Here is a 13,026-nt window from a genome sequence, read left to right as displayed (position 1 = left end):
ATATACATATTATATATATGTAACGTCATTCTAAGTGTATTTTAATATTAATATATATACTAATATTAATATTAAAATACACTTTGTTTGACGTTACAGATATATATATAATATGTATATATTATATATATATATATATATATATATATATATACATATATTATATATATAAAAATACTTTTAATTTAATTTTACACGTTTAATATTTTTTTTTACACTTCCCACCAGCAGGGGGACTGTCTGATATTTTAGACAGTCCCCCTGCTGGCAGATCCACAGCCAGCTATAGGGGGCCATGTGATCGCTCTTTGAGAGCGATCACATGGCCCCCGGGGGCCTCATTTGCCGGGGGAGGGCTGCCTGGGCTGTCAGACAGCCCTCCAGAAGAGGATTGCGGCGGAGGTGAGTACATCTCACCGCCTGGGGGCTTAAGCCGTTACGGCATTCTATGCCGCCGCAACGGCTTTAAAGCCGAGACGGCATAGAACGCCGTAACGGCGTTAAGGGGTTAAAATGATCTAATGTTTAGAAACATATTTTTTGTAATATACATTATAAAATAAGTAGTAAGTAATCAAATATTGTAATATTTTAGGATATATTGATAATATTTTTCATTTGAGATACGTGTTTTGATAAGTTAATATTTAGAAAATAAACCATTTAAAAATGTTTATTCAAAAATATTACTCCTTAAAGGGATTCTATAGTGCCCTTTTCCTGGCACTATAGATCTCTCCTTTGTCAAGGCCCCATCCCACGGCACTGAAGGTGTTAATAACCCCTTCAGTCACTTACCTGGGTCGAGCTCCGATGTCACTCGGGGTTGGCTCAGCTCCGCCCACGCTCCTCCCCTACCAACGTCCGCCGGCAGGGGGAGACCTAATTTGCATGTGCAGCAATGGCCGCGCTCGCATTAGGATCTCCCCATAGGAAAGCATTATTCAATTCAAGTCACAGTGGCCAAAAAATCTCCATGGATATTAGCTGAAGAATAGCAGATGTTAGTTAAATCTTGGGCCCAGAAGTTTTCCAATGCTACAAATGGACATCACCTACATCACCTCAAGTTGCGTAGAAGGGATTTAAGAAAATAGCCTCTACTCTTATTTTAAAAAAACACGCAAGCTTCTCCAGTTTGCTAGACCATGAGATTGGGTTCTATGGTCAGCTTAAACCAAAATAGAGTTTATAAACACCTGAGGTGGATTGGCACACACAAACACAGAGGAAGTCGCATGAAAAAATACCCCATGCTCACGGTTATAATAGTAATAGTATGTGGTGTCTCTTGAGGATTTTGTTAGGATACATGGCATCATGAATTCTAGCAAATATCAACAGATATTAAATGAACACCTGACCGCCTCTGCCAGAAAACCTAAAATGTGTTGTGGTTAGATCTTCCTGCACAACAATGATCCAAAACATACATCAAAATCAACACCGAAATAGTTTGCTGACCACAAAATCAAAATCCTGACATGGCCATCCCAGTCATCTGACTTGAGTCCCAAAGAAAACCTATGGGGTGAACTGAAGAGGAGATTCCACCAGCGTCAACATCGAAACTTGAAGGATTTGGAGAGATTCTATATAAAGGAATGTTCTATATAAAGAGATTCCTTGCCATGTATTCCCTAGCCTTATCAAGCATTGTAGGAGAAGACGCAGTGCTGCTATCTTGACAAAGGGAAATAGCACAAATTATTGAATAGTGCCAGTAAGTGTGTCAAAATTATTATTTTGGGGGGGATACACCTGTGTTGTGTTTGAAATTGTTTGATATCCATTAGAGCAGAGTAACTTTGTGTATTTTATGAACAAAAGACAATTTTTCTGTGCCTTAAAAGGTTAAATAAAAAATAATTTTCCACAGCCTTCTTTGTTCATATTTGCCAAGGATGCCAATATTAGTGGAGGGCATTGTCTATTTGCCCAATTTACCTCTTCAACTCTATGCTTCATACAATCTAAAGATCCATAAAATTTACATCATGCTTAATGTATCATCCATATAAAATTAAATTAATATAAACCAGGGGCAAGCACACTATTTACTTAGAACATGAATAGTGGGGGAGGATAAACAAAGACAAACACAGAGGTTCGTAAGGGCCTTAGATTCTGATATAATACATAGCAACCACTTAGACAGCTAATTGCTCTCCTGTTATGCCACATATTTCCATACAAATAAAAAAAAACTATGCAACAGAAAAAATATATATTTATCTAATTTGTAAAATATAGAAAACCCCTAAGCTACCTATTTATTAAATATTAAAAGAAAAAAAGATTTCAGCATTTTATATAATAATATAAAAAGTCAAACAAAAGCAAGAAACAGAAAAATCTGAGTGAAAACAAGCACACAATTGGACAACAAAATGGAGGTTTATTACTCCCTGGTACAGTGACCTCAAAAAGAGAATATGTATTTTCCCCTACTTTTTCTTTACTCTCTAACCTGCTTATAACTTGGATGGACATTCATCCCTGAGGTGATTCTTTCAAACGTGTTATTGTTTTAGGAGACTACAGAAACTTTGAGTACACATGCTACACTATAGTTGTTGTTCTGACCTGCTGCTTAAAGGGACACTCTGGGCACCAATAAAACTTTAATGCATTTGATATGTTTTGGCCCTTATTAAAATGCTGCATTTTTTTTGCATGCTAGTTCTTACATTAAAAAAAAAATAAAAGTTTTGCAGAATGCGGCCTCTTTAGCCATGTCCTCTCAATCCTGAAAAAGACTTCCTTATCAAATGTACGCACAAAGCTCAGCCACTGACAGTACTAAATGATCTGAACTACAACACAAGCTCCCTTAGAAGGAGGGGACACCCAGGGAGACATGTAGTAAATATATCACTACCGGTTTGTGGTTTCTCTGACTGTCTGCAGCTAGGCTGTGAATTAAAAACAGCTCACTCAATGCTATTGGGGATGAGACTGTGTGTAGACATTTAATAAGGAAGACTTTATGGAATGAGAGGTGTGGCTGAAGAGGCAGGCTTATGGTGCAGCATTACTGCAAAATATTTATTTTTGTGCAAAAACTATAAACTATATTCAAAAATGATGCCAAAACCTCAAATGCATTAAAGTTGCATTGGTGCCCGGAGTGTTCCCTTTAAGCACCAAAGATAACTGTATTGGACTTACTTCATTCTCTAGCACACCCCCAACCCTGGATGATAGATGATTCTTGGTGTTAGCAAGTTTGTTATAAATCTACATACTTCAAAAGAAGGTCAGTTTGCTTCACGTTACTGTATCTATTTTTACAAACAATTCACTTTTATTTTTGTTTTGTAAACATAGGTTTTCTTGTTTGCTGTTTGTAGTCTACCTAATACTAAATAAAAAAAACTTCCTAATACAAAATATATCAACTAAAATTTATACTATAAAGATGAAAGATAGCACAGTAACTGTCATATTTGACCTTTAATAATATTTGAAAGACGGAGATCTATCTAAAAATGCTATGTAAAATTACCCTGCAATGAAGTAATAAAAATGATAGAATAGACAGGCATAAAATAACAAATCCCTCTTCCAGTACTGCCTCAGATTTTAATTTTTGTTCCGTTCTATTACAAAGAGGATACTGCACTTACCTTGCCAAAACTTCCCTTTCCAATTGCCCGGAGAATCTGAAAATAATCCAAATTCACTGAAAAAAAATAAAAAAAAGTTTTTTGTTAATAAGATAGCTTAACTTCCGTGAAATAGATTTGTTATCATTAAGCTGTAACTTGTTGAATAACATTAAATTCGAAAGAATTTATTTTCTTTGTTAATTGCAGAAGCAAGAGATTCTACAAAGACCTTACAATAAAGTCACGCAAAGTGCGAAAAACCAATGTCGTCCTTTAATACATAAAGACTAAGCCAACTTCAAAAGATAAACACCTTTCAGGCCATTGTGTTTGTGCGATGAGTTGGCATCTATTGTTATGTGAGACAATTAAGAGGGAGTTAATTCATTTTTACTATTTAACGGTAACTGTTACCTCTTTCGTATTTACACCACTAAGAGAAACTTTGAAAATAACCTGTAAATTCTGAAACCTTTTTCATGAGAATCTCTATTTTCTTTTTAAGGACCAAAATGAAATTTAATTTCAATGAAGTATCCTGGGTACTGCATTCCTGTAAGGTTTAACCCTGCAATGTAAAACGAAGAAGTAAGTCAAAGTATAGATCAGAGTGTTGCAGTGGATGTGATCTACGGTATTTGGATTTTGCCAAGGTGTTTGATGCAGTTCCACAAAATAGATTAGTGTTCAAACTCAAAGAAATCGGTCTAGATGGAAATTCTTGTTCTTGGGTAGAACATTGACGTATAAATATAGTACAAAGCAGGGGCGGGCTGGGCCGGGGGGCAGGGAGGCAATTGCCCCCCAGGCCGCCCGAAATTATTTTAGGACCGGCCGCGGCGGGCCGGCCCTTTAAATGATGCAGCCGCCGAGCGCTCTGTAAAGAGCGCTCGGCGGCTGCAGCTGCTTTTCCCTCCCTCCCCTCCCCTGTAGGTGGCCGAGCTGCACTCCGGTCCGCGGTCCCGGCCGGAGTGATGGAAGGTGCACACTGAGTGTGCACTTCCTGTCAGTCCGGCCGGGTACAGGAAACAGAAACTCCTGTTCCGCGCGGAACAGGAGTTTCTGTTTCCTGTACCCGGCCGGACTGACAGGAAGGTGCACACTGAGCACCTTCCTATCACTCCGGCCGGGACCGCGGACCGGAGTGCAGCTCGGCCACCTACAGGGGAGGGGGTAAGAAGAAGGGGGGAGGGGGGAGAGTAGAAAGAGGGGAGGGGGAGAGTAAAAAGAGGGGAGGGGGGAGAGTAAAAAGAGGGGAGGGGGGAGAGTAAGAAGAGGGGGGGGGAGTAAGAAGAGGGGGGGGAGAGTAAGAAGAGGGGAGGGGGGGCAGAGTAAGAAGAGGGGAGGGGGGAGAGTAAGAAGAGGGGAGGGGGGGGAGTAAAAAGAGGGGAGGGGGGAGAGTAAGAAGAGGGGAGGGGGGGAGAGTAAGAAGAGGGGAGGGGGGAGAGTAAAAAGAGGGGGGGAGAGTAAAAAGAGGGGGGGGAGTAAAAATAGGGGGGAGTAAAAAGAGAGTAAGAAGAGGGGAGGGGGGAGAGTAAGAAGAGGGGGGAGTAAAAAGAGGGGGGAGAGTAAGAAGAGGGGAGGGGGGGAGAGTAAGAAGAGGGGAGGGGGGGAGAGTAAGAAGAGGGGAGGGGGGGAGTAAGAAGAGGGGAGGGGGGGAGTAAGAAGAGGGGAGGGGGGAGAGTAAGAAGAGGGGAGGGGGGGAGAGTAAGAAGAGGGGCGGAGGGGGAGAGTAAGAAGAAGGGGGAAGTAAGGAGGGGAGATAAGAAAAAGAGGGGGGTAAGAAGAAGAAGGGGGGAGTAAGAACAAGAGTGGGGAGTAATTAGAAGAAGGGGGTAAGAAGAAGAGGGGGGTAAGAAGAAGAAGGGGGAGTAAGAAGAAGAAGGGGGAGTAAGAAGAAGAGGGGGAGTAAGAAGAAGAGGGGGGTAAGAAGAAGGAGGTAAGAAGAAGAATGGGGTAAGAAGAAGAATGGGGTAAGAAGAAGAAGAGGGGGTAAGAAGAAGGGGGGAGTAATACGAAGAAGGGGGTAAGAAGAACAAGGGGGGGGAGTAAGAAGAACACAGGGAGGAGGGGGAGTAAGAAGAACACAGGGAGGAGGGGGGGTAAGAAGAACACAGGGAGGAGGGGGGGTGAGAACACACAGAGGGAGGAGTGAGAAGAACACAGGGAGGGTGGAGGGGGGATGAGAAGAGCACAGGGAGGGTGGGTGAGTGTGAGAAGAGACCGCTAGGGGAGGGTGGGGGAGAGGAGAGACCACTAAGGGGCAGGGGAGAGCTCTAAGGGACAGAAGGGATAGCTCTATAGGACAGGGGGCAAGACAGGGAGCTATATAACACTACGCGCACACACACACACACACACACAATGCATCCCTATACATACACAGAAACACACAATGCACCCCTATACATACACAGAAACACAATGCATCCCTATACATACACAGAAACAGAACATGCTTCACTTACACACAGAGAAACACACAATGCATCCATTACACACACACACAATGCAACCCTTATACACAAAGACAATGCATCATTTGCACACATACACAGAAACATACAATGCAAACCCTTACACACACATGCAAACACACACACTGTTTTTCTTACACACAGAAACACAATGCATCTCTTACACTCAATGCACACACACACAGACACACACCTTGCATCCCTTATGCATACAAACACAGATTCACACAATGCATCCCTCACACACAACCAGAAACACATAATACATCCCTTATACACAAATACACACGGCTTCCACTACACACAAACACACTGCATCACCTGCACAAACTGGTATCCCTATACACTACATATCATAAGCACACATATGAGATAACACATAACACATCCCCTACACACTCCACTCCCTGTGAGCGAGCTCATGGGTGGGTGGAACATATAAGTGGACTTATGAGTGGGCCTTATGGGCATACTCACCGTCAGGCACTGGGGCCCAGACCTTGAGCTGTGTAAGAGGCCCCCCAAAAATGGAGCTGCTTCCAATTCTCCCAGAACGTTGAATTTTGTGCCCACAGTTGCAAACAGCCTCCAGAGGTCCTGTTCTACACCAGACCAGTGGAGCCAAACTGCAGCCCATCATCATCCTCATCTAATTGTAAGTAGGCAATCTAGTATATTATTAGTGACACTAATCTATAATTTACCTCACATTAAAGGGACACTATAGCTTAATGAAGTGGTTCTGGTGTCTATAGCTGGTCCCTGCAGGCTTTTTAATGTAAACACACACTGTGTGCAGCACTGGCGTTAGTTCATATGGCAGATCATATGGGTGGGGAATTGTGATGTCACATGGGGGGGGGCGGCAAATTTATATTTTGTCTAGGGCGGCAAAAATCCTTACACCGGCTCTGATCCTGGGCAGGTGCACCAGTCTACTGGTGACCCACAGGAGGGGAGTGCACTGATTGCACTGCACTCTCCTCCTGCCCAGACCCGTCTTGACCACAGTGCAAGTGCCCTCTGCCCCTAATTTACAGTGGCTCACACTCACAACAAGCAGTGCCTAGAGCCCTTTGCAGAGACGGAAACAAAGAGGTTCTGCGGCAGCTGGCCGTCCTGCAAGCATTACATTAAACAGCTGTTCCCCATGCAGCCACAGGTGGCGTTGTGCTGGGAGACTGTGATTAGTCTTCACTTCCTCCCAGCCTACAGAGCAGCGCATGGGGGAGAGAGGAGGAGGCATGATTTAATCTTGAATAAATCCTCTAAGCAAACCTTTATAAATTTGGGGGGATCAGCTCTGTTTCCACAGTTTATTGGTGTTTACTCTCATCTCTGTATTAATATTGAGGGATGTCTAAGTAGTAACATCAGTGTGTGTCAGCAGGGCCAGCCGTTAGGGTGGGCAAGCTGTGCGGTCACGCAGGGTGCCATGACAACAGAGGCGCCCGGCGGCCAACACAGCTCACAAGTTGGGTACACCAGCATATTTAATTTAAACGATTCGCTGGTGGTCCACTGGTGCGCACCAGCAGTAGGTGCAGTCAGATCAAATCTTCTCCTTGGTGGTTCCGGCGCTCAGTTAGTGAGTCAGAGCACAGGCTCAGAGATTCTCAGCCTGTGCTCTGACAACATTGAAAGTCAGAGCCGTGAAGGAGCGGGTATGGCAAAGAGCTACTGATTAGCATAACATCAATATCCGTTATAAAACCAGAAAAAGGTGGGCATGGATGGTGAACTGATTTGGTGGCGCAATGGGCCACTTGACTGGTTTTGCCCCCCAGGCCTAAGGCTGCCAGCCCTCCCCTGGTACAAAGAGTTGTGATTAATGGTACATTTTTTTAAGCTGGACAGAGGTGGCAAGTGGTGTCCCTCAGGGTTCTGTTCAGGGACCCATTCTTTATAAATGATCTTGAAGACAGCATTGAAAGTCATGTTTCAGTGTTTGCAGATGACAAAACTCTGTAAAATAATACAATGTGAGCAAGATATTACTTTGCTGCAGAGGGATTTAGATAGACTGGGGGACTGGGCACTCAAATGGCAGATGAAATGTAATGTTGAAAAATGCAAAGTTATGCACTTTGGCGTCAAGAATGCACATTAAACCTATACCCTTAATGGAAATAAATTTGAGATAACCACACACGAAAAGGACTTGGGAATTGTTATAGACAACAAACTATGCAACAATGTGCAATGTCAATCAGCAGTGGTTAAGGCCAGTAAGGTATTGTTACGCATGAAAAAGGACATTGATTCTCGGGATAAAAATATCATTCTGCCTCTTTATAAATCGCTGGTAAGACCATATCTTGAATATACAAGCAAAAATACAAAGAAGGTAGCGCCACTAGGGTTAAATTAGATAAATGATGAATAAATATACAGCAAATACAACAAGCGAAGAGATAACAGAGAGTATATGGATAGAATCTAAAAGTTCAGAATAAAAAGTGTCTTTATGGTGGATAAAATCAACACCAAGGAGTCCGCTGTGAGGGAGGATATGGTTTTTGATAGTAGGTGTATTCCTCAAAGTTATATGGGTACATCTTGGTAGTTAATATGAAAGAGATAAAAATAACAAATAATGGTGCAGTAAGTCCCAAACGGGGCAAAATAAAAAAGTATGTGGTCCTACTCGTGTTTTAAAGAGCTATGAACTTAGCTCTAGTGTTGACAGCGTACAGTGGTAGAATCCCCACATATGGGATATGTGAGGTTTTTGCAGTCTTTCTTGATTAAGGAACCATATGGGGAATAAAAGGAGACAGCAATAGTGCTCAAAGTATACAAAAACAGAGGTGAGAGAATAAAATACCAAGTGGTTACTCACATTTGATTGAGCAGGCTAACTGCTTAATGGAAAACGGTACATGCAGTGATAACACCACAAATAAATCAATAAATAAATAAAAAAGAAGAGTAGCAGCTACACACCCACTTTAGCGACTTAATGAGTTATATACTTAGAAATAGAAAATAGGGTGTGTGCGCTTAAGAATATAAAACTAGATAAATGGTATAAGAATTATCAAAAACAATTTATTAATTAAGTAAAAAATAAATAAGCAGAGGACTAATTCCGATCACCACTGTTATACCTTAACCAGACAATTAAATGCAAAAGTAACATAAAACAGAATAACAAAAAAATAAATGACACCAAATGTATCCACAAACTAACTGCACTGAATGGCCGAAAAGATGGAATAACCTCAATATAAAGAATATATATAGAGAGGTCCGATCACTAAGTGAAGGTAGGGTGGATACAAAAAAGCAAAAAAATTATATACCAATAAACACAATAATAATAATAATAAGTGGGAAAGATTTATATATGTCCTCGGTGTGGGCCCCCACCTGAGGTAGATATAACCAGAAGATGAATAAATGAAATATGTAAAAATAAAAGACAAAAGACAAGAAACAATAATACTAAGTGAAATAAAATAAAATAAAAAAACAGTAATTGTCCGGAAGTCCTCCCTGGGTAGGCAGAATAAAGGTGATGTCGGGCGGATCAAAGAGCAACCAGATAAACCCTTGTTATGGGAACTCCAACTCTCTCACACTGCGGTCGGGATCTTCAAAAAAGACCACAGTGGAGGTGAAGCCGGGAAGATGAACAAAGTAGGTGCAGAGTGATACAGCAACCGCCCAGACAGCAACCGGTAGATAAAAACCGCGGTCGGTATTTTCAAAAAAGACCGCGGTATTCAGCCAAAGATGAAGAAAGAACGTCAAACCCAGGGGAAATGGAAAGAAAGGAACAGTCAGCAGCCCACAGATCGACGCGTTTCGTCCCAAACTGTGGGACTTTATCAAGATCAGTACTTGTGCATAGATCACCACCCAGGGTTTAAATACCTGCTCAAGATAAAACCAGCAGGTAAACCCTGGAGTGGATAATTATCAGTAATCAAGCTACCTCAGTGAAACCTGTTAAACATAGAGCATGTGCTAATGGTACATACACTAAACTGACAGTTTAACACACAGGTAAAAAGTTTAACAAATTAGTTCCACACAATCTGATTTAATATTAGCGTATAAACAAAAATTTAGCGAGTTAATTCCACAATCTGGTTTAATATTAACATATAAAACTCCATTAAAACTATACACATAATATAAAAGAAATTTATAATAAATTCTATTAGACAGCAAAAATCTAGGTCAGAGGAAAAAAAACATCTCCATACAAAGAGAATGCAGTGCAAATGCCCCCCTATATTATTGTTACATCTCAATAATATAGCTATATAAATTTCCTCAATGGACCAACTAGATATAGAAAAGAGACCTCAAACTAAAAAAGTTCTATCTCCTCGTTTAGGCCATTGGGTGTGAGAGAGTCTAACCTAAAAATCCATAAGGACTCAGCCCTGATCAGGTGTCTTTTCCTATTAGCAAGATCCCTAGTGGGAGGTATAAACTCTATTCCCATCACTTTAATAGATGCCGGGTCACTATTGTGAAACAACTCAAAATGTCGAGCAACCGAAGATCTCCTATCTTTGTTCAATATGGCCAGTCTATGCTCTCTAAATCTAGATTTCAGGGGTCTGGTGGTCTGTCCCACATAATGCTGATTACACGGACAAATCAAAAGGTATACAACAAAGGGGATACTACATGTAATCCTATGGTTAACCACAAAAGATTCTTCTCCCCTATATGATTTAAAGGTGGACGTATTATGGCAAATAAACCCACAGGTCAGACATCTGCTCCGCCCGCAACGCAAATTGTTGACACCATTCTTACTGGTAGCTGGCCCCTCCACATTGTCCCTTAGTTTAGAGGGGGCTAATATATTTTTCAGGTTTGGGGCTCTCCTAAAGGTAATCTTCGGGAGTTCTGGAATACTAAAACAAAGTAAAGGGTCTTTTCTAAGGATAGGCCAGTATTTATAAACAACACTAATAATATCATTAGTTATTAGTTTGTTGAAAACCGTAGTAAAGACAGGAGAAATCCCCACCCCCACATCCTTAGTACTGATATTGTATTTAGCTCTCCTCTTTTGTGGACAGTTATATTCATCCAAAAGGTTAAGGATAAGTTTGTGATTGTTACTGTGTGACACCCTAATCAAGTGTGACTTCTGATCAAGTGGCCCTACCCTATTCTTTAAACGGCCTGACGGAGGGACAAGGTCCTCTCTTTTTAGTGCCCCTGCCCTCAAATAAGCCCGTCTGATCTGTTCAGCAGGATACGCTTTTTCTATGAAGCGACAACATAAAACGAGTGACTCTCTCTCATAGTCCATAAGGGAGGAACAATTGCGCCTTAACCTGTAAAATTGGCCAGAAGGGATATTTTGGATCCAAGTGGGATGGTGGCCACTATCAGCATGGAGATATTCATTAACGTCAACACTCTTTTGGAAGGTTCTAGTTAAAACTCTCCCCTGAAAACCAGTCAGGGTGAGATCAAGAAAATCAATGGTGGACAAATGTCTATGGTAGGTGAAGGTAAGTCCCCATAAATTATCATTTAGGTAGGAGATAAAATCTTCTAATTCTTCCCAACCCCCCCTCCAAATAATGAGGATGTCGTCGATGAACCTGCGATAGAAGGCGAGTCGCCCCATCCAATGCGAATTTTCCAAAATCATGGTGCTCTCCCAGAGGCCCATGAACAAATTGGCATAGGATGGGGCAAAACTCGCCCCCATCGCAGTCCCCTTGGTTTGTAGATAAAAAACTTCATCAAATTCTAAATAATTATGCTTTCGAATAAATTCTGTGAATTTCAAAATAAAATCAGCCTGTATTTCCGGTAATAGAGGATCAGATGAGAGATAATATGAAATAGCTCTGAGGCCAAGAGCATGATCAATATTAGTGTAGAGTGAAACTACAACAATGGTGGCCCAACAATAATAATCTTGCCACTCAACCTCTTCCATAAGAGACAGGACATGACCTGTATCCTTAATAAAGGAAGGTAGATGGGGAACATACCTCTGAAGGTGGAAGTCAACCCATTTAGAAATGGGAGCTATAAGGGAACCTATATCAGAAATGATGGGACGACCAGGCGGTCGAGTGAGGGATTTATGGACCTTGGGCAGATGGTAAAAAATGGGTATGTTACACTGTGCGGCCAAAAAGAAACCCTTTTCCTTCTTATCTATACATCCACTAGAGAAAGCTAATTCTATAAGGACTCTCAACTCCTTTTCATATTGCTTCGTAGGGTCATTCTTTAAAACCCGATAATATTCTCTGTTACCCAAAATATTCATAGCTTCCTCAATGTAATCATTCCTATTTAACAAAACAATTCCACCTCCCTTATCCGCCCCTTTGATAATAAGATCAGGGTTATTCTTAAGACTCTTAATGGCTAATAGTTCCTGCTGGTTAAGATTATTAGAACAATTTTTCGATTTGTTAATAGCGCCACAGCGCAAACATAAATCCTTAAACTCTTTCAAGACCAAATCATAAAACAATTGAATAAACTGTCCCTTATCAGCCTGTGGATAGAAAGTAGAGGGGGCCTTCAACCCCGATGAGATGTTAGCTTCAACAATACGCATAACATCCATCTCCAGTGATGGCAAATCTTGCTCCTCCAATAAAGAAAAAAGGTTATGGAAAAAATTTTATCTTGTGGATTATGGAACATCCTTGGACATTCTGTGGTACCCACAGTTTCCTTAATATTAAATGACCTCAGAATCGTGAGCTTCCTCACGAAATGATTAAGATCTTTAAAAAGTTTGAATATCTTAGGTAGTCTATCAGGTGAAAATTTCAACCCTTTATTCAGGAGAGACATCTTTCGGGGTTAAGGGTGTGCGAGGATAGATTAAAAATGCCTTTAATTACAGGCACCTCACTTTGGACGGGCTGTCTACCACATCCTCTGCTTCCTCTAATACTGCACCCCTTTTTTTGGAAAGAGCAGCCTTG

At 41.3% G+C, this 13,026-nt stretch overlaps 1 protein-coding gene across 1 annotated transcript in view; it reads right to left on the bottom strand.

The window, feature by feature from the left end:
* Positions 1-13,026, bottom strand: part of STK32C (serine/threonine kinase 32C) — a 268,447-nt gene that overhangs the window by 107,794 nt on the left and 147,627 nt on the right. The window contains exon 2 of the mRNA XM_063433558.1: positions 3,630-3,685. Within this exon, the coding sequence (XP_063289628.1) occupies positions 3,630-3,685 (56 nt within the window). The remainder of the gene's footprint in view (positions 1-3,629; positions 3,686-13,026) is intronic.

Source organism: Pelobates fuscus, chromosome 10 (genome assembly GCF_036172605.1).
Source record: "Pelobates fuscus isolate aPelFus1 chromosome 10, aPelFus1.pri, whole genome shotgun sequence".
Classification (NCBI taxonomy): Eukaryota; Metazoa; Chordata; class Amphibia; order Anura; family Pelobatidae; genus Pelobates; species Pelobates fuscus.
Note: the sequence above shows the minus strand (reverse complement) of the source record. Positions and strands in the feature narration are given on the sequence as shown.